This window comes from Formica exsecta, unplaced genomic scaffold, assembly GCF_003651465.1.
Source record: "Formica exsecta isolate Colony F162 unplaced genomic scaffold, ASM365146v1 scaffold21, whole genome shotgun sequence".
NCBI lineage: Eukaryota > Metazoa > Arthropoda > Insecta > Hymenoptera > Formicidae > Formica > Formica exsecta.
The window spans coordinates 2,196,995-2,219,726 of NW_021849398.1; the positions used below are offsets into that span (position 1 = coordinate 2,196,995).

At 34.9% G+C, this 22,732-nt stretch overlaps 3 protein-coding genes and 1 pseudogene across 6 annotated transcripts; all 4 read right to left on the minus strand.

Annotated features, from left to right (window-relative positions):
- Positions 1–492: 492 nt before the first annotated feature.
- Positions 493–2,698, minus strand: LOC115234961. Its single transcript, XM_029806401.1, has 6 exons — positions 2,202–2,698; positions 1,952–2,108; positions 1,573–1,841; positions 1,202–1,428; positions 796–1,112; positions 493–606 (listed from the first exon to the last, which is right to left on the minus strand). The coding sequence occupies exons 1-6, from the start codon at positions 2,348–2,350 to the stop codon at positions 517–519; spliced, it is 1,209 nt and encodes a 402-aa protein (XP_029662261.1). The 5' UTR covers positions 2,351–2,698; the 3' UTR covers positions 493–516.
- Positions 2,699–3,453: 755 nt separating this feature from the next.
- Positions 3,454–7,041, minus strand: LOC115235076. Its single transcript, XM_029806622.1, has 3 exons — positions 6,846–7,041; positions 5,938–6,154; positions 3,454–3,595 (listed from the first exon to the last, which is right to left on the minus strand). Exons 1-3 carry the CDS (start codon positions 7,033–7,035, stop codon positions 3,454–3,456), a joined length of 549 nt encoding a protein of 182 aa, XP_029662482.1. The 5' UTR covers positions 7,036–7,041.
- Positions 7,042–9,441: 2,400 nt separating this feature from the next.
- On the minus strand, positions 9,442–17,315 carry LOC115235000. Of its 4 annotated transcripts, none has more exons than XM_029806470.1 (5): positions 17,196–17,315; positions 16,275–16,593; positions 15,507–15,843; positions 14,149–14,281; positions 10,002–10,333 (listed from the first exon to the last, which is right to left on the minus strand). In XM_029806470.1, the coding sequence occupies exons 3-5, from the start codon at positions 15,709–15,711 to the stop codon at positions 10,162–10,164; spliced, it is 510 nt and encodes a 169-aa protein (XP_029662330.1). In that variant the 5' UTR covers positions 15,712–15,843; positions 16,275–16,593; positions 17,196–17,315; the 3' UTR covers positions 10,002–10,161. The 4 variants fall into 4 exon arrangements, with proteins under 4 accessions (XP_029662333.1, XP_029662330.1, XP_029662331.1 ...); XM_029806471.1 differs by having other exon boundaries at positions 16,275–16,481; positions 17,196–17,250; XM_029806473.1 differs by having other exon boundaries at positions 9,442–10,333; positions 16,275–17,287.
- A 1,674-nt stretch (positions 17,316–18,989) lies between these two features.
- LOC115234843 lies at positions 18,990–22,241 on the minus strand (annotated as a pseudogene).
- Between the last annotated feature and the right edge of the window lie 491 nt (positions 22,242–22,732).

Genomic DNA, 22,732 nt, shown 5'->3' on the forward strand with positions numbered 1-22,732 from the left:
GTAGAATGGTCGATGCTTGCCTATCGACATCAAAATTGAATTTCCAGCTGAGTCTACAATTTCTAAATTCTGCTTGCCATGCACATCGATGCCGTGATGTAATGGATAAAAAGAGTGTATAACTGTGTAATATTGAAAGAATGAATAGTGTAAAAAAAAGATTAAACGACTTGTTTAAATTAAATAACTTGTCCCCTCATTTATGTGAACGCGTTTGGTTACGAGCCATTCGGGCTGCCGAATCTCAGGCGAATGTGAAAGGTATATAATATGAGATTTAAAGTATACACACAATATTTATAAAACAACACATATTTATTAATTTTTATAGACATCGGTCAAAATATATATTAAACATTAGTGATGAAATTAATTTATTAATTCTTTTTTCCATTTTATGTAACATCGATTATTTTGATAGTTAAAATGTCAATATCATTTTTTATATATATATATGAGAATTTAAAGGAATGTCATTGTCAGTGAATATCATTTTATCCAAAAAAGGATCAATTATTAATGCGGAAAACGGAACGCACTGCGGGGTTTCGAGACTAGAATTTCAGGAGTAAAACGGAATACACGGACACCTTGCTCCTCTGATTCCTGAAAAAATATTCCACAAATATAATTTTAGATATAACGCGATATTCATTAATTTTAGAAATTATTACGCGCTATACATCGCTTATCAATGAAAACTTTTTGATCGCAAAAGATTTTGTTTGCAAATATTATTATAACTTGAGTAATTTTTAATCTTACTCTTATTTACTACCTGAACAAAAATATTACCTGAGGAAAGAACGGAATAGGATCTTGCGAAAACGTGTTCGCATCAGAGCTTTGTAAGTGTGACAAGAATTCAGAAAACTTGTTTTCCAATAAACGATCGTTTTCGTCTCCGAAAGACTCCTCGTGTTTCGAGAACACCACTCGTCCTGTGCTCTCCAGCGTATTATCCTTTGAGAAGAAGTTTTTTCCATAGTCATGAGCAGTCAAAACGGTACTGCCGAACTTTAATTTGCCTGTTCCGGTGCGATCGGCCTCCGCTCCGGCAATCCCCGGGGGCAAGCCTTTTTGTCTTTTTTCACCAAGGAAGTCCAGCTTACCTTTGTTGTCGAGAAAAACAAGCTATTTAATGCATACAAAACCTTAAATTTAAACGTCGTCCGTGATAAATCCATGGTACTATCTTTACCTCGTGAAACGTAAGACGATTGAGGTAAACTGCCGTATTCGCTTCTGCTGAAGAAGCGGAAAAATCCGCCATTGTGATTGTTTAGATAATGCACCAGTTTGTCGGGATTACGCGGACATCTAGGAAACGCGCGGTAACACATAGCCGGATTTCCATTGCTGCTGTAGCCCAGCACGGCAGCTCGAGCGAAACTCAATATGGGAGACGCTTCCGTTCCTACGAGCCAACTGAAAATATAATGAGAAGCTACATATAATGATTTCACCTATTTAATTTTCACATTTGTAATACGCGAAATTATATTATTATCGTATCTCATTTTGCAAAATTCGTGTTTCTCTATATATTATATTTCATGAAAATACACGCACTGAGAGAAAACATTTCGTCCAAATTCCCCCAAATAATGTTTATCATTTCCCGTCGATGCCTGTTTATATCTTCCCGGTGGCTTTCCACTTGCTACTTCGCAGAGTATTCTGGACACGCACTTTAGATCGTCGTAGCGGGAGATTGATGACAGAGCATTAAAAAGATTTATTCCAAGCCCGCCAAACTGGTTGAAAGATTCATTTGGTACACTTGGATAATTTAATTGATAATTACTGGTAGTAGGATCCAACGGAAAATCTTGATTTATCTACGAGATATTTTCAGAGCATGTTAATAAGTAATAATAATAAATTTTGTTATAGAATATAATCAAGAGAGAAGAGAGAAAGCGAGAGAGAATACGAAAGCTATACTTACCGATGGCACTTCATTATTAAGTAGATTTAAAATGATATTTCCATAAGGAAATTTATATGGAGTTTCTCTGTAAGCTAACGAGTCTGATCGACTCGTTTGCTTTAATAATCGATCATTATTTTGAATCGAAAGATTCATTGCAAATTGATTCATGCATCTATATGTGTAATTAATATAAATTAATTATTATTAATATTTAACAATTAATATAATTTAACAATAATATTTTTTATCAGAATATTATATTTACCGTAATAAATCTGTTACGTTATAAATCTTCTGAGAGACATCAAGAATACACCGAGTATTGTCAGGTGATTTTTCGGAATATTGTGATGAATATCCAACGTGAGCTTCGAGATGTAAAAGGCACCAAACAAAGATAAATTTACTTATCATTTTGCAAAATAAAAAACTGTGAATTTCCTTTATTTTTTATAAATACAGATCTTTAATTGATCTGTCAAAGTTTGATAACTCTCTTCTTACACGTATACAAACACAAACACACTGTTAAATATAATATTCAATATATTGAAATCTCTAATATCACATTATATTACATCGTTGTAATAATGATGCCTTCTTAACACATTATAAATACATACAATGCACCAATTTACGAGAAATTTGTTTGCGCTTAACTTTACAATCGCGACTGTTGATCTATTCTGATTTTCTATTTACAAGACGATTCTATTTAACAACGCTATTTATATATTTTCTTAATGCGGAACAGTCACCTCTCTAGGTTTTGTACCAACTGAAACTTTCTTTGAAGCTGATCCTCGTTTAACCGTTTGGTCGGAAAGACGTGGGTTGGTAGTAACGTCACTATAAGCAACTCTCACTCTGTACATGTACGCTTTCGCATTTATTGCGTATATATATGTGTGCGTGAGTAGACGTACGGGTAAAACGTCCCGCATGAAATGGCACAGTTTTCGCAAGAGCTCTTCGAAAATAAGCAGATTCAAAGTATACGTGGTCCCTTAAATGTCAAACGGTTTATTTTCGCAGAATAACAACGGAGTGTATATAACGACGTATCACGTATACGTGATACATTGATGGAAGCTATTTATGTCACGAATGTATAGTGCATCTCGGAGAAATAAAGCGTGAGACTGAAATGTTCAATACGTAAGACGTATTTAAATTCGCACAATAATTATACTAAAATAATTTAATATTTGCAATAATCACGTTTCTTACATATCCTCTTTGATATAATATGCTATACCTATCAATCTATATGCAGATGTTTGTTAGTTTACACACAATAATAGAAATAATTTAATATAAAATGAGAAAAGGAATACATATATCCTTGTTTTGAACAATTAACATAAACAATTATAATTATACACAACAAAAATGTATATCGTTATCTTATACAAATAGTATTTTATAATTAATTTTATAATAACAATATATTAATCTAATTCATGGCATTCTTTACAAATCAACACAAACGCTCAAATCGCACGTTGTACATTTAACTAATCAGATAAGGTGCCATTGTCGCAGCCTCTTCCTCTTTCCGCTAATGAATGACATAACTTTGGACTGCTAATAATGTTGCCCAGGAAGATACTCAGCAAATAATTTTCCTTTGTCAAATTGGACGATGACTTGTACTCGCTGTAAAATTATAATAACACAAAATGATAATTTTATATAACAATAATATTATAGAGGGCTAATAGGAGCCGTGCGCAAGATAGAGGACGCAAAATAAATCTAAAGATTAAAATTAATAATTCAATATATAAACGTTTCGGTCCATCTTCTGGCCATCTTCGGTATAAATTTAAAAAAATGTCAAAAGTCATCCATAAGTCACAATTAAAAGAAAAGGTCAAGAATCGTCAAATTCGGAGTTTAACCTTACGTCAATCATGCGCTCTTGACCTTTTCTTTTATTTGTGACTTATGGATGACTTTTGACATTTTTTTAAATTTATACCGAAGATGGCCAGAAGATGGACCGAAACGTTTATATATTGAATTATTAATTTTAATCTTTAGATTTATTTTGCGTCCTCTATATTGCGCACGGCTCCTATTAGCCCTCTATAATATTATTGTTATTTAACATTGTGAGCCTTTAGAATTTTATTATTGATAATTTTATATTTCATGTAGAATTCAAAATAATATATTATACTTAAAAAAATATTGAAACGGAGAGTCTAAGTTACATAGAAAATTGCCGTGTTTAAGTGCGTGTGTATGTATGTGTGTATCTTTTTTACGCAACCGCATCACGACTCCGAAACTGCATACAAAACAACCGATGCATTATCGCCTCATCGTCGTTGTCTACGCGACCTCTGCCATCTCGTCCAAATGGATTCCTTAATTTCTAACGACGCCATTTCGCTTACAATCCTTCTAACACCGACCAGGTTTTTCCGAGCCTGGTCAGAGAAAGCGCAGCGGGATGATTTTGGGACAGCTTTGTCCCTCATCCATGGTCGGTTAAGTCCGTCTAGACGGCAGTTGCCGCCAGTATTCGATCTCCAATTTATCTGCTCTCCTTCTCTTCCTGCCGGCACTCATCTCTCTCCTTGCCATGAGCATTCGCTTCTACGCGAGATGCCCGCAGGTGAGGCAGGGGAGGAGAAGAGATCGGGCATCGAAATGCGCGCCCTGAGAGATGCATCGTGCGTCGACAGGTACGATGACACGTGCTCGCTATCTCGCGCCGCGAGGCATTAGGCGGTTCAAGATAAGCCGACAGGTCCTCAAACCCACGGACCCGGATAGCAGGGCAATCGTAAAATGGTAGAGCTGGTCTGTCTGTGGACACGCAATAGTGAAGACGATCGGGAAGGGCACGTTGATGAGGTGGGGAAGGGGAGGGCACAGTTATCAGGATGCATTAGAGTCGCCCGTGGAACCATTAAAGGCTATCTGCTCCCGGCGTTACTTACAACTGAACTTAGCGTAAGCTCCGCGAACGGATGCAGAGTCTAAACGGTAGCAGGGATTTCTCTTATATCTCTTCGAATGGATGCGTGAGGAAAAGAAAAAATATTTCATCGTCATTAGGAGAGGGCCTCATCTCTTTCTGAATATGTTTTCTTTTAAGAATCTATAGATGTGGATCGAGTCTCTGACATTGCTGCTACGATTCTACGACACGCGTCGATCGCTTATTGATTGATTAGGCGCCACAGAGATTAGAGGATTCAAATTCTGTCGGTTAAAGATATTTTCGGCATATCTGTCAAAATGTGTGACAAAATTGAAAATGGAATGTTTCTATTTTAATAATTTACTGTAAAACAAAAAAAAATTAATATTCACGACTACCCTTTCAAAATTTAATTATATATATGTCAAGATATTTAATTTTCCGCCAAAATATTTCCGCCAAAATATTTTGTTAGATAGTTCGTTCTCTAAAATATTTTATAAGAAGAATTTGATTTCTCAGTTTCGTCAAGAAACTGTTTTTATGCAATTTCGCATATTTGACTTCGCACTTTTTATGATGAAAACCTATCACTTGTTGCCTTCATCTGAAGAAATTCATTACTGCTATAAAGTCTTGCAAAACCGAATAAGCTATTGCACGAAATCGTTACGTATCATTGCACAAGTGGAAAATGACAGTGTCTCTTTAAGCTGCTTCAACGAATCTGTTAATAAAAAACTTTGTTCGTTTCATTATTTCTTAATGAAGGTGAAATGCATTCGTGAAACCTATTTTCGAGGCATAGACTTGTTTCTTGAAGCCATGAACTTCAGAGTCACGGTTGCGTAACGTAATTAGAGTTGCGTAGCGATAATGTTTTGAATAGCTCGACAATATATCTTCAATTTTACAGCTTATGGCTATCATACAAAGAAAAAAAGTTTCTTCTAAGTATCTTTATTTTTTTTAAATATTTATAAAGCATCCGAAATTCTTATTCAAATTAGCTGATTAGCTAAATGAAAGCAGTTACAATCGTGCTGTTAATTGTATATCGTACCTGAACACTTCGTCCCAATCAAGAATACTCCAGTCAAGTTGCCGATTTTTTCTTCGAAGCATTCGTTCTGCATATTCAACACAAATCCTTTCGTAGATACAAACGTTATTTCCAAACTCGGTTACTAGCTTCTTCTCAACTTGGTCAATGTCTAAAATCTCTTCGTCGTGCGTAGAGAAATGTGTGTGCGCCCGCTTCACTCGACTGACATAGGTCTCTAAGAATTCAAAGAGATAATATCTTTGAAAGATCTACAAAGTATTTCATCCAAATTTGACTTTATTCTACCGAGATTTTTGATAACTATTTATCGAGAAATCCTCGTAAAATACTTTCCTTCTTTATGGAAATATCATGCTCTTTCAAATGTCGTAAAAATTTAATGTGTTTTAGGTATTAAATTAGCACATATCTGATGATTAAAAAGTGATTTAGGTTCAATAATAGTGATCTCTGGTATTCTCAATTTCTCGGCGTGAGTATTTATTTAAGAGATAGTCAACTACACGGTCATTTATAGGGTGTGACTTCATTGGAAAGAGAAGTCACAACAAGAGAAATACTTTCGCTTTTGCTGTTCGCTGATTCGGTTTGCGTGTTACATGAGCTAACCGCGGAAAAGGCGCGCATACACGATATATTTTTCTTCGTTATGCCTAGCGAACCATAATACTGGCAGATATTTTCTGTTGAACTATACGGATGTACACAAAAAAGTATATATATATATATATTTCTTCTTACAATCCGATTTCCCATTTTTATTTTCGTGATTTTTATTGCATATATTTCATATTGTTGACTATGATCCGTTATATAAAACGGGTGTGTTAATATATGAGAATATTGTTTTCACATATATGAAAATCACATTATATAAAAGAGAAATTCTAGATAGATCGTATTACCTGGATTCAAAATATAAGCGAGCTTCTTGAAGAAATTGGCGATTCTTACGCTCGCTATAATTATCGGAAAGCCAATCAGGTGCACCGGAAGTTCGAAAAATGGTTCCTCTTGACCGACGGGTGCCGCCGTCACGAGCGTCAATGCCAGAAAGCAGCAACCGAGAAGCAACAATGTCCGTGGCAATTGCATTATGTGGCGAATCTAAGACATTAATTATCGTAAAGCAATCTTATGAAACTGACTAACAAGATCGTCGGGATTGAACAACTTCCGGTATTCGTTGCGCGAGAACATTCTAAATTGATTGCGCAGTTCTCTCGATTACTTCCGTTTGAAAGGGAAACTCTACTTTTGCAGATGAAAAAGATCTTCATATTTTACACGCGAAAAATAATCTTGCAATTTTATAATACACGATTTATCTTCTCAGCTTATTTCTTACAGTTCGAATAATTATTATAAAAGTACAAAAGCTATAATAATAATAATCTATACAAGGCATCGTGCGTGAATTACACTTGGCATTACAAACATCTAATTTGAAAACAAAAGTTTCTCTTCAATTAAACTGTACGCGATTTCAAGGAATATCTACGAACCTTGAGTCGCGCACTCCACACGGTAAATTCATTCAATTGCGCCACCACGTATATATATATCAATCGTTATTTTACCTCAAAGCATCCCCATTATGTAACAGATATATTTACACTTCTACCATGTAGAAATGGATACGTTCTCGTGTTTTCACTCTCTCAAGAATGCACTTCTGCAACTACGTTAACGTACCGCGTGACTTTGGCACCGACGCGTGAATTTGGTCGAAGTTGCAGCCGACGGACCGGCGACGGCTGGTGTTACTGCTTTGGTAAAAACTTGTTGCTGAATGTTCCTCGACGCACCACGAGGCCGTGCCGACGAAGAGAAAGTGATCGCCCCTACCCGTCGGCGGCACGTTCGATCTAACATTCGAGATTCGTCTTACGACATTTACAATTAGTACACCATACGAGGGGTTTCGTGTCTTCCCCCAAAGACGATTCTCCACGACATGAAACTTCTTTCTTCTCTTCCCTTCCTTTCCTCCTTTATACCTCTGACAAGGTCGACGTGCCGATATACGTGCCTCTTTTGAAGCCATCTATGGTGTGACTGATTTCCAAATTTTTCGGCAAATCGAGATTGCAAACCTCGTCCGAGAAAGTGTGTTTTCTTTACGGACATTTCGCCCCCAACAAGGTCACTAGCGAAATCCATTGTCTGATTTAAACACGATGTGATATCTTTCGAAACTTTGAAGCAAAAGCTGCGTATTTCAACAGCCAATTGGTCTGACGAATGTGCAATATAACAGTTTCAGTTGATACTTCTAAAATATTTGCAGGAACGATTAACCGATCCAAGTTTTTTGAACGCAGAGCTGGTAATCAATTGCGTATGCTTATCAAAAGATAAGTCAACCCTAAATATAACTCGAGTCGCAGATATTGTCCATAATCGAAAGAGTGACCTTAGAAAAATTAATCGTACGATTAAATATTTCTTTTATGATTAAAATGAATAATCTGGCAATTGGTCAGATTAAAGTTATTTGCTCTACTCCATATCAAGTCTCAAGAGATCTTGTAAACACAGGGCATCATCAGGGGTGTCTACCCGGATACATATAATTTAGTAAATACTAATACTGATGAAACGTGTACTATTGCAAATAATTAGAACGGGATAAATGTTTCAAATATTTTTTAAACCATGTGTGTCGCGTAGATAACAGTTACCTGATTGCTTTATGGTCAACATTTTTCTTTTCTCTTCTGCCTCTCGTCCTACTTTCAAGTGTCAAGACTCCTCGAAATCAATTGTGCATGCAATGCACAATGCAATACGTGTCAGAATGCAATCAAAATGTATTAGATAAAATGCATCAAAAATGCAATTTTTTTTTATTACAATAATTTTCATATATTTATATATATCAGTTATATATATCAAATTGATAATTAATTATTAATAATAATTAAGAATTGATTTTAGTATCATACGCCATTTTTAGCAAAGTTGATGAACTTTTTCGCCTCAGAATTGCAGTCATATCGCTGAACGAACAAGCACGTAACGAGAGAGGAGCAAAATTGTAGCTGTAAATCGCCAGAGTTGGCAGAGACGCCAATAGTGACTCGAGCCGCGATATCGCGCGATAATTTTTTGCAAGTATTCCAAATGTCGCCAGCTGTTTCGGTAGGAGGTGGGGAGGAGGGGCGCAGTTAATGGTGCGGTTTCATCGGCGTTACATCCCGTTCCCCTCATCGCGCATCGAGCCGAATCCTAACCGAAACTCTTGGCACGATCTCGTTTACGATCGCACGGCTCGTTGGGAAGCGTCCACTCTGGAAGTTGGCATCGGGTTTGAGTCGATAAAGACGCCGGCGATTATTGTAATAATTTTCGCGCGTTTTCCCTCTATGGGCTTCCAGATTATATCGGGAATGGCGGCGGCATTGTATTAGAAAAGAATAGGATAAAGAATATAGTATAGAGAGAGAAAGTAGATCCTGATAATTTGGCAAAGCGTCTCTCCGAGGCTTTCCGTGAAAGTGCACAATTTCAGGATTGTATAGAGTGAACTTATAGCAGTCTCGGGGAATATTTCATAGTAAGAAAAGAAATTTTTTCCGGTTATCATTTTTATTTGTCATTTCTCTTATTAAAAAAATACAAGAATATATACAATCACATATTGTATATATACAATACAACAGTATAAAATTAAAATAATCGTATATCAAAAGTGAATGCAAGAGCTATAAACGGAAAACACATGAATACATATTAATATATAAATAAATAGCACGATGCAATAAAAGCGCATACATTTGTTCTTTTTTTAAAGATTGAATCAATAAAACAAAAAATTTCGCAAACAATAAGTTATTGTATAGAAATGCTATTCAACACACACACACACTCACATACAATTAATTATGAAGTCTAACAAAAGAGTTTTCTAATCACTGAATAAGTCAGACGTTATTTTAATAACATTATCTCAAATATATCTTTTTTATATAATCTCACTAACTTAGTATTTTAACAATCTTTTTTTTGCGATTTTTAAAAAAAGTTTTTTATCATCGCAGAATGTTAACACTTTTTTTCAGCAAGCGACTTTCGCTTGCACACATTTAAATCGTTAAAAATGCGATCAATATTCAACACGTATTGAATCATCAATGATATTAATGATCCTGCGAAAGGAGAAGAAAATATCCATACGGTATCACAGGTCCAGTAATTAATTGCGGCGATTTCGACTCGTCAGCGTAAACGCACCTTTTTCATCATGTTCAGAACGCTGATACCTGGCAATGGACACGTCGGGTAAAAGTTATGACAGCCTTGACCTTCTATACCGGAAATCAGTTGACCCATATGAGCCGCGAAGTGATACCGTGAGGGCACTTCCGCCAACGTGCTCAAACTTGTATCTCTGAAAGCAACACAATGGAACTTTTTAGTAACATAAATTTTTTATCACAAGTCATAATTTTGCATCAGTATAACGTTCATTAATTTCATTAATTGTAAAATCAATTTTTTCCACCAGATCACTAAAATTATGCCAAAATTTTTTATATTTTTACATTGGACGGGAAAGTTGTTTGCAATTTTGGTATATTAATGTAATGAAGTTTAAGTTTCATAATAATGCAATCGTTAATTATCTTTGAATTTTAATAAAACGAAAAAAACTGTAAAACGGAATGAAATGACGAAATACCTGATTCTATCAAACTCGCTAATATAAGAACGAGCACAAGGTGATATTGGCGACTTTTACTTTCGATATCGCTTGCAGTCAGTAAACATATTCGCTTATAAAGTCCGGTTATACTCGGCAGAAACCACGTATTTCTCTGGATACTTTCTCTATTTCAATATATTCATATTTGCATTCCCAAACAAATCGAAAATGAACGGAGTCTATTAAATCTCTGTAACGTCATAAATTCGCAAATGTATGCTAATATTCCACTTTAAAATAAGCATGTTTGATTTTTTTCCGTCATCTTTAAAATTCATTAGGTTTCAAAAGAATAATGTAGAAATATTAGTAAAAAAGTATTCAAGCATAAACTATTATCGTGCAGAATATAAATTGTCCAATTTTCGCTTTGAAGATTTTTTTAAATTCAGAATTTTGAAATTTTCTTGAAGTAAAAGAATCGATATCATCTCTGAAATGACAAGAATTGATGACTATCTTCATCTTTCCAACCTGAAAAATCGTCCAAATTACATCGAAATCGAGCAGATATCATGCTGAATTTTTCGAGAAGTCGTTCGATCTGTCGAAATAGCAAAAGCGCAGCAGTTTTGTCACGCATGACTTTCATAGAAGATGTCTTCCTTCTTCGAAAAAGAGGAAGAGATCTTTTCTCCCCCTTTACGACTCCGCATCCTAACTCTCTTGAAGAAGAGATATAAGGATATAAGGAATAAACGCAAAACGGCTTTTTAGCCTATCTTGATCGGTTTAACCCGGACCGATCCGCATAGATAAAAATCGGACCCGTCAAAACGAACCGGTGCGTTTACGCAGGCATAAAAGTAAATATATAAAGCTCGGATCCTTCCGGAACATTAACCGCAGCGATTCTCTTTCGCTCAAGGATGCTTACCGAGAGAGGATGATAAAGACTCGCGAAAGATAACGCAGGCTACATTTACTCTACTCGATTTCTCTGATTATACTTAAAATATACCTAGAAATTTTTTTTTATAAGAAGTTTAATACAGAACTGATGTTTTTCTTCCTCATCGTCTTTTTTGTGTAAAATTTTTATTTTTAAGAAAAAGATTTTTATTGTGTATAAGTTTTTAATCCTCTTTTCATAAAAATTGTAGAATTGATTTTACTATAATTATATATACGTATAACTTTTAACGACAGCGGGCAATATAAAAAAAAAAAAATGATGTATTTAAATGAAAAGAAGAACGCATGACATATCGAGTCAGTGCCGTCGTTTTGGTTCATTATACTTTCTAATGGAACTCGCTTTTCTGCGTCAATTCATTTTACTGTTCGTCGACGTCGTTTCTGTTTAACACGCGGACGGAAGTGAACGGCCGTAATAAATATAAGATTTTTATTCGAGCCCGCCGCTTTAGAGAGATAAACTTAAGCTCTATCCATTTCCGTTTACGATATCCTATATATAGCTGTTTCTTTAATTTTTACATTAAAGTGATTACATTAAAGTTATCTTTTCATCAACTGTTTTATATTATATTACTTTAAAGGAAGGAAAGACTAAAATGCGTGTGTAATAAGAGTTTTTCAGCAGATATAAATAAAACAAATGAGAAACTAAGAAGATATATTAATGACATGCAATTTCATGAGAAAAAAAAACTGACAAAAATTATTGATAGAAATGTTCACTTCTATGTAATGATGTAATTTGTTTACTTCTTATAGCATGCAAAGCAGAAAACATATATAATAATGTAAAGTACATATTATTAGAATGATTAATGATGTTTTTTCGTCCGTACAAAAATATTATCAAAGTTAAACAGAAAACATATATAATAATGTAAAGTACATATTATTAGAACAAAGACAACAATATTTTGACAAATGCTAGAGGCGATTAATGATGTTTTTTCGTCCGTACAAAAATATTATCAAAGTTAAGGAAATAACACATTATTTCCTGTCGTCGTTTGCATAGATTGCAAAAAATATTTGCAGAAAGCAAAGTCCGGAAACGAATGCGAAATCACGGCCGGCTGTATAGGAGAAAGTATGCGTGAAAAGGAAAGTGCTCGTCGGATGGCGAGATATGGCAAGAGGCATGTCTCATTTTCGGACTGGATTTACGTAAGACCCGACAAACTTTCGCGACTACTTTCGAGCAAAACTTTCCAAAACATTTACAATGCAACTCTTACTTCATAATGACGTGTAATGTACGAATTACGCGATTTTATAATTCCTTACAAATTCATTGACGAATATTCTCTTATAATAGTACGATATTCATCAATATGACGATAAATTGCTATGAATAACTATTAACGAAATGAATCCATTTTGCATGTTGAGTATGAATAATCTAAAGTATTTAATCTAAGTACAAAAAAATTGCAATCGCGCTAGTTGTAGAATGAAATAGGTTTCGAGAGACGTGTTTTAATTTTAGAGAGAGCAATCTCTAATTTGTAGTATTGCGGGGAAAATGTGTTAATTTTCTCGGAATTCTTCGAACTTCCTGATTTTTGCTCATTCATTCAATTGACAAACAAATTGAACGAACGCAATGTTCACAGGGTCGACGCATGTAAATGTGTAATTAATACATTCACGCTGGAAAGTTCCGCGCGCGACCGTAGTATGTATACTGCGTACGATACATTCCACGCTATGCAAATACGGGAATTTAAAAGCGTTCCACGGGAACCGCATTTCCCGATTTTCCCGGTGGAGACACGGCGCGTTTTAACATAACTTTGCTTTTAATCAGAACGTAAAACGGCGCGAATTCGCGGTATAATTCTTTGCGTTATCCGCATAACGCAACGAATGTATACGCGTGTATACGAGAGGCGGAACGCGACCGCGTTTTACCGACGATCGTAAACGAAAATTGCAAAATACGCGCGTGTATTTATCCCGGGCGTCCAATTTTCCGGATCGCGGTCGCCCATGCCGTCGTTTTTCGAAACATTCTACAGTATTATCGGCACGCACGCGGCGGATATTACCATATCAGCCTTGATGAGTGAAAATTACGAAATGTACACGCGCTGTCGCGCGTTCATTCCTCGATGAAGGAACCAATCATCGGTTTACGCTTTCGAATAAAAAACATCGCCGCTTATATCATGAAAGAGCACGTTCTTCATAGTTCTCTCCCGAGAATGTGTGCAAAATTTAAGAAATATCTCCTTACGATAGTAATCTTGCGCATGTGTTCAGGGTCGATGCACTTGAAACGTTTAGCAGTAATGTGTCGATCGAAAGTTGTGAAAGTAAGAGCACCAAGTGCAAGATCCTCGATGATGAAAGTAAATTATCGTCTTACCACATACATTGAATAAATCGACGTTGGAACTTCTGGATTATTCTAGATTTTTTTCTCAAGCAACGTCAATAAAAATTAGACGTCTCTATGATCTAGTTGACACGAGCAAGTGAAATTTAATATTTAATATGAATCGAGATCCATTTTCTCTATTTCTTGACAATACGGATGAAAAGAAGGAGAAATATAAAAGGTAACGGTATTTAAATACCTTATGAGATTCAAAAGAGATCGTTCCATTTCGCTTAGCTGGTCTTGGTGAACGGACGATGTGAGTTCGCATATCAACTTTGGCAGGCAAGCGGTCTTGATCGTCGCCATCATCTTCGCACGACGTAAGGCAACTGTCGGAGCAGAAATCAAGCCATTATTGTCAATTATATCGTTGCGCATGCTATATCATTCCAGAAGCTGACAAAACGATTAATGGAGTGCAAATATTATTTCGAATGACCGCGCGTATTCTTGTGAACGATTTTATTTAATCTTGGTATGATAAGTGACAAGTTAAAAGCCAAGGTCCCACGCGTCAAAAATTTCTAAAGATTTCTGAAACATAACGAAGACACTTTCGAGAAGATACGATATTGTATAATATTCGAATTTTTAATATCGTATAATATAATAATATTTCAATTTTGTTCGAAATGTATTAGAATTGGAATAAATATATAATAATTGTTAAACGCATTAATAACATTATATTTTTGCTATCATTTGTATCTTTGTATACGCTGAAAGATAATTCGATAACAATTTTATAGTTGTATATAATATATTATCAATAGAATATCCAAGTGATTAAACCGTTTTTTGTTTTCACGCATGCATTATATATTATTTTCTTGTTATTATAAAATATTTTATTAATTTGTAAAAAAATAGAAATCAAGAAATATCTCACGCAATAAGCATAGCATGACACAATAATCACACGCAATTACACCAGCATATTGTAATTATATAATCACAAATATGATCGTGTATTAAAAAATGCATATTATGCAATGTTACATCAAAGAAGGCCACTACGATCGAATTTAAATATATGTTATATACGATATTTTATCCGCATTCTAGTTTTCAACAATTTTTTCTCGATTAAAAACTGGTTTTTAATCGAGAGTAAAATTCCGTTAGTAAAATTCCGATAAACGGCGAGACGGATGAAACGTAAGCAGTGAGGATCTCAATAACGTTGCCAAATAATTAATATACACGAGCGCGCGGTTAATTAGCGGAGTGGTAATTAGCTCCGCGCGCGCGCGCGCGCGCGCGAGCTGACAAGTAAAACTCGGCAAATAATTCCTCCCTCGGATAACAACGTGACGACACACGAGGCATGCATAGGCTTCGCGTACTTATATCAGTAAGGGCAACTGTAGCATGAAAATAATTGAGAAATGAGCACTGAAATTATACGACTCGCATTGCTTGGCGAAACAAAGGAACTAATTTTAATTCGTTAACATAAGAGGATTACATCCTTAATAAGTTATATATTTTTCGATGACGTAATATATTTGTGAGGAAATTTCAGGTCATATATTTTTTTTTTCTTTTTCTTACCGTTATTCTTATCAACGACTTCTTTCGAGACGGCGATTATCTTATCATGAGGCCCCTTAAGCTGAGCTTTGGGTCCTCCAACAGTATCGGTTACGTTCCTCTCCGTTGCATTACCAAAAATCGATGAAATTAATGTGCTATAATCGCCGGCAAAAATCAGAAACATGCTCACAAATATGACCAAGCGTACCGTACTCGTGTCCATGTTGACTTTTTCAATACGATGAATCTCTTGGAGAGATTAGGGATAATCAATTGATTTGTTATCGAACCGATTCTCAGACATGTGTATATTAAAATAATGTACGAATCCACTGCAGTACATAAGGAATTACATCTGAAAGTATGAAATATCACATTGATTTTATTAACTAAAAAATAAATTCGGATATAAGAAAAAGAAAGAAGAAATTTTCTTGTATTTTTTCGACATGTTAAAATATATCTAATATAACAAATTTTTATATAATGAAAAACGGTAATACTCTAATTTAATAATTAGACCGAAATCCAGTTGATTATTCCGTTACATAAGAGTCACGAGAGAATGATACATTACAGCTGTGAAATTACACATCGCATCAAAGGATAAACGTGCAAACGTCGATTCGCGACAATGATTCCGCCGCTTTCGACGATCACGTACTATTACGTAAACGTATAAGTACAGTCGATCGCCTTATTTCGAACTCAACTGCTTTTGCCTTAATCTGAATTTTCAAAGATATAAACGATTACTTATATAAGTGCGACCGTTCAAACAGATACCTGTCCCTGGATTCGCGATCGACGTAACCGGCAAATCGCTGTGGAACGCGAGATCGCGGTTTCTTCTCTCTCTCTCTTTCTCGAAAGAGAGAGAGAAAAGACTCTCACTCTCCGTTAACTTCCACTTTCTTCGAGCTCCGCTAAACGGTGATAAAGCTGAATCCTCTTACGTCCGGCCTTACTTTCATCCGGCGCGACACAGTCACTCTTGAAAGTCGACGATTTCTTTGTATCGTCGAATGCACTTTTAGTGCGCGGAATCACGGAAGAGATCGGCGAAATTGTAACGGGAGTCCTTCATCTACCGTTCCAAGAAACTCTGCGCAAACAACACGGTTGAACTTTCCCCAGCGAATTGTAACAACGTCGTCGAAGCCTACTTTAGAAACTCGAGCTCGCGTTGCTGATTAATTCGTCCGATCTATGATATCTTTCGATTCTCTAAATGCAAAAGGCGACGCGATTTGCCCGCTAAATCACGCATACACACACATACATTCACACATACACATACACACATCGACGTCTAAATTTCGAAAAGCAATTACAATCGCGAGAACAAACGGTCAATCCCCGGATGACATCGCTGACTGAAAATCATGCGCGCCCAACACAGTCGCTTAAATCAAATCACGCGTAAATCGAAATCCGCGGATCGTAACTCTCAATATTGCGCACGGCAGTTCCGCTATTATACATATGCGGATAGCAATAGCTCTACAACGAATTTCTCTTTTCATCAATCGATAAGTTCGCCGTGAAAAATATCCTGATGAAATGTCGGATGTCGAATATCACTGCGTCACGGATGTCCGGGAAACTTCCGCGCGCGAGACACAAACAACTTTACAAGAGCGATTGCACGATACATAGAATTCGCAAACGCGCCACTACGTATCGTTGATATGGCACTGAACGTACAATTGACAGCTCGCACGAGATTTTTCCACCGAAGGAGAGAGAAATACGGGCAGTCCGCCTGTACCGAGACCCGTCGAAGTCGCGGAATGACTGTGAATGAGACTCGAAACCGCGGTAGCGAGCCTAACGAGTCGTCAGTGAAAGTTAGCCGATCGCCCGCGGCTCTACATAGTTGTGCAGCTAAAACAAGGTAAGCTGGGGCACAAAAATATAGATTCCGCTTTGGTATTGGCGGCAATTATCGTAATTTACTGTTTTTTTATCGGACAAATCACGCTAAGTTTGAAAAAAGAATTATTTTGTGCCATGTTGATAAAAAAAATGTGTGTTTTTTTAGAAAAAAGTTTTGAAAATATATAACAATGTAATTAACAAATACAAAAATTGTTGATATTATTTTCATAAAATTTTTAAGAAATAAGGATTTAAAGGAGATACTCTGATTATAACATTAATTTTACATTGATTTTACAAACAGAAACAATCATTTCTTCTTTTCACTAAATTTTCAATGCAAAATTTTTGCAAAATGATGAGTTGTGACAGATATGTTTATATATATTTAGAATAATACCGTGTGTGTATGAAAATACCTGGGAAAAAATAGAATTTTGATTAAATTGTAACAACGGAGAATTGTAACAGAGAAGAAAGATGATAATGTCAGTAACAAATTAATAGGACGTCTTGCAGGTAGAACAGGATGTTGCATTGAACGACTAGCAAAAGTTTTCCCACAAGCGTGTTGATCTTAACATGCATAGATTCTAATTGAATACTTTCGTTTCAAATGAAAGTATACAATTTAGTAAACTTAGTAGATATGTAGTTCAAGGAATGGACAATCAGTGTTCCAATAACCTGGCCTTTCTAATGCAGTTTTATCTACTGCTTGCAGGTATTTATTTTTTTCCGAATTTTAAAATAATATTACATATCCCAACACAAAATACTGGGGAAAAAAAAATGTTTCCTACTAAAAAAATTAGATAAAAAGTACGTCTTTATCAGTATCAAATTTATAATAAAATGGCACGATTAAAAATAATATAGCTTTTTCGACACGTAGATAAAGATACGGAGCGAGAATATACATATATGTGATTGATTATCGTTATCAGCATATTTTAATTGCTGTTTCTAAAACATGTTCTCTCTCTTTCTCTCTCTTATTTATGAAACCGTATATCAAACATGTTTGATTAAATATTTATTACGGAATCTTGCACTATTTACATAATTATACATTTGGCTCAAGGCTTACGATGTTGTTTTTAAACCAGGTTGAATCTTTTAACCGTGATTGCAAATGTAATCTGGAGAATTAATATACATGTAGATTGAGATGAGAATAAGATTGAATTTTTATATTTTTCACGATATAAAACGATATAAGATATGCGCGTCATTTACATATATGTAAATGTTTTTCCTTTTATATTTTTAAGTATTATTTGCCATGAAATTATTGTGCTATGAGCATAACATGTAGCTAATTATGCTTGAAAGATTATATTAACACGGTTATGAAATGCGATTATAAACATGAAGTCTATTGCAGCGGAAATATAAAAAAAAATATATTATCTGCAATGTATGTTTCAACTATAAACTCGAATTAAAACACAATGAAATACAACAATAAATATGGATAACAAGAATATATGTTTATTAAAATCTCACACACAATTTTTATAGGAACATGAGTGTAAAAAATTGATATTGTTATATTAAAATCATATTATTTCTAACATGTTATATAAATATAATAAACATTATATAAATAATATTTTAAATACACAAAAATAAAAAGATAGTGGAAAAAGATTATAGAATTCATCTTTGAAACAGTTAAAGTTATCGAAATATCTATTTTTATTAATGTAATACTCGGTAAAACATTGTAGCAAGTCCTAATAATGATTTGGTAAAAGGTGTGACATTCTTTAAGGAATCCACGTGGATCTTCCGAATTTTGCAATACGAAGATCGTCGCGAGCGAATCTTGAGTCGTTTAGGATACCTCTTTCTATCACCATCATGATAATTGCTGTATCTTGAAGACGTTCTATTCGTAGCTGTAGAATAGAATTTGAAGAATTAATCAATTTAAGAATATATATTTTGAGAAATTCTCAAAACTTATAATTTATATAATATAATATAATTGGAAAGATTTAGAGCTAAGAAAACGAAAGATAAAATCTTGGAACGATTGATACAAAGAAAGCAGATAATTAGATCAATATTATTCAATCCAAAAATAAATTGTATCAAATTGCAATGGCGATGAGTTACACGAATTTTCGATCGATTTAAATCCGTAAGAATCTGTGTTCGAATTTCATGAATTAATTACATCTCTGCTTCGATAATTTTTTACATAAACAAGAAATTTATAATGTTCAATTAGATTGCACATAATATCTAGAAATTAAATATCGTTTTGATGTAATTAGAACGTCTTACGTCGTCGAATAATAGATTCCGAGGAAGCTTCTGCCGAGGCGCTATTATTTGAATCCGACTTTTGGCGGTGGAGTTGCAGGTGCAGTGGCAGACGACGCTCGGTCGACTGACAAAGATCCCGTACTTCCGAGGCGGAGGTTCCGGTGGAACGGACGGCGGAAATGACGGTTCGAGGATCTTAAAATCGTTCGACGATAATTACAAAATTAAACGTATTATTAATCCTCTCGATTAATTTTTATTTCAACCGAGTCGATGTAGAAAAGGATTTTCAATTATGCTTTTCGTCAACTGCATATAAATCAATAAAATCAAATCACATCTTACAAACTTAATATCATATTCTTGATTATATATCACGATTATTTATGTCATAGTCTTAATTAGCCCGTTATGTAAAATTAAAACGCAAAAGATGTTTTTAAGTATTTTATTTGGTGAAGACGAAGTATTTATTCACCTTGAACTTCTCAAGCGGATTCGCGGTATCCTCGTGTCCTTGTGGACATTCACCTTCGCCGGTTGCGATGACACCGGTTGAATATGTAAATGATTTGTCTGGATATTTGTACTAAAAACCATCTACGATTTAATAATAATTACTGAAGCTGGTAAAAATGGACGGCTACAGAGTAAATGTCAAACGACGATTACTTTTTCAATGACTCTTTCCAATTCGATGATTTTATTGGACGTCATAATTAATTCTGTACTGAGCCTGTGCATCTGAATAGTTAAATGTTTACGTGGTATGAAAATTAAAAAAGTTTAGTCTATACATATTTTAGTCTACACAAATTTGCATCGATTTATAATTCTTAAACTTACTTCATCTTCTAAATATTTTGTAGTGATTTTTTGCGTATCTGTCTGTAAAGTAAATACCATTAATATTATTGTAGACATTATTATAGAAATAAAAAACAAGATGACTAACCGTTTTCACGATCACTTCTTCGAATTCCGCCTTCTTATTTTTCAGCAATACCAGTCTATCTAATTTCTACAAAAAAATAAAATTCTTAATAAAAAGAGTGAGTGAATCAATATTATTACAAGAACCAAGTAAAATAAAAGGATAACCCTCACTGTTTTGTTCTCTGCAACTGTCGTTGACATTTCCCGATTCGATTTTTCAATTCGTTTTATTATCTTGAATAATTATATCGAAAATCGTATTAAAATTAACTTAAAATTTAAAAAGCTAAATTTTCGAATGATTTGTGCTATGTTTGGCTTTTAGTCTCATAATGATTACTTACATAATTAGCGTACCATAAGGCCGCGTAGAACAGGATGTACATTAAAATGCAGACGTAAAAGTTATCCAAAACGTACGCTCGTATAAAAGACTGTGAATATAAACGCTGATATAAAAATATCACATATAAACGAGCGACATTTATCAAGATAAAAAATTATTTCGCTTCTTCACTGAATCGCGATTACCTGGCGATCGTAAATGTCAACGAGCTTCAAAATCGGATAGGACTTCGACAGCTGGGAGAAATAACGCGGTCTCTGCGAAAACATCCTCGAGAGCGTAATCCATTAGCGAAGTAAAGAGCTACGAAAATCAAGGAAACTCGTGCAAGCGCTGACAAGCGTAGAAACTGTGTAACGTATTTCTGTGATAAGGTGTGGGACGACGAATTTCCAAGCGACTTTATGGCATCGTGTGAATGTATCTCGTTTATATCCGTTCGATAATTTACTCGCGAATAGCGGAATATCGCGAGAAGACGCGCTGAGAACTTCACGGCATAAAGTAATTTTCGTCAAAGTTTTCAACTTCTATCGGTGAATATTAACATAATCAGCACTTTCCGAAAATGTAATAACGCGCGTACACGTGTGTATATGTGTGTGTAAGTAAGAGTAAACATAATTTCCGCAATTTATTAAAAAATAATATTTATAATATTAATATTTTCGATATATAACAAGTTCACAATTTAAATTTTAAAGAACTTGCCCTCAACCTACGATCTTTTCATGCGTTGTATTATAGCTTCTAAAAATCCTTATCACACAGAATATTATCTCCCTGTAGGGATTGGTATAATAACACTTAAGGCGGTCGCGATAATGTAATCTCTTTCGTAAATATAAACATAATTAAAATCTGAACGTGCGTGTTGAAACAGGTGACTTCATACATCGATTATTATATATTATTGATTACAAAGGTTACAAGACGAGTAGTATCAATAATTCCCGCGATAAAACAGTGTAATTTAACGATAAGTGATAAGCAATAACGTAGAAATCAAAATTATAATCTTATCATTGTTATAATCGTTATTATTTCATTGCTGAATTGTTCTCAATTTTTTTCATACTGTTTTTCGTTGAATGCAATAATTTATTTTTAATCTTTTAATAACGTAATTCATAATTTATTTACTAAATGTTTTAATCACTATGCGGCATTTTCACTTTAAACGACGAGCTTTATGATTTTACGAGCTCAAATTTCCGGCGTCAGCACCGCTGGTCATTAAATGTGGCTTGAGGCAATAACGTATTAAATCCAACATTACAAGGCGCTGTTACAGGCACTTTCGCGTCACGGGTTAGTACCAATAGCTAAAATATATATTTAACGTAAACTTAAATAAAGACTGTTACACTATGAGTCTGCGACCCTCAAAAAAAAAAAAAAAAACGCGGCAGAAATCAAAGCCGAAAAAATCTAAACTGTTAAACAAACACTTGTCTGGAAAGTTCGTCACTCGAGTGCTCTCTCTATTTTATCCTCCGCTCAAAGCAAATTATGAACTAATCCACGGTGGATCGTTTACTTTTTACGTCAAGCACCGAGTCGGCTCCATCGATGTCCTCCGATTAAATACACAAGGATTATCACATGAAAGGCATACAGAGCGTTCGATGCAGCGACAAACCACGTACACACATTTAGCCGTCTACTATCTACGCACACATACATATGTATCAGCATCGTTTCCGAATATGTACACAGCCGGTGATACGCTCGAGCCTTTGCTGGGGCGAGACCGGGCCACTTGTCGTTTCCCATGACGCCTCGCGGGCAGGGTTGACTAACT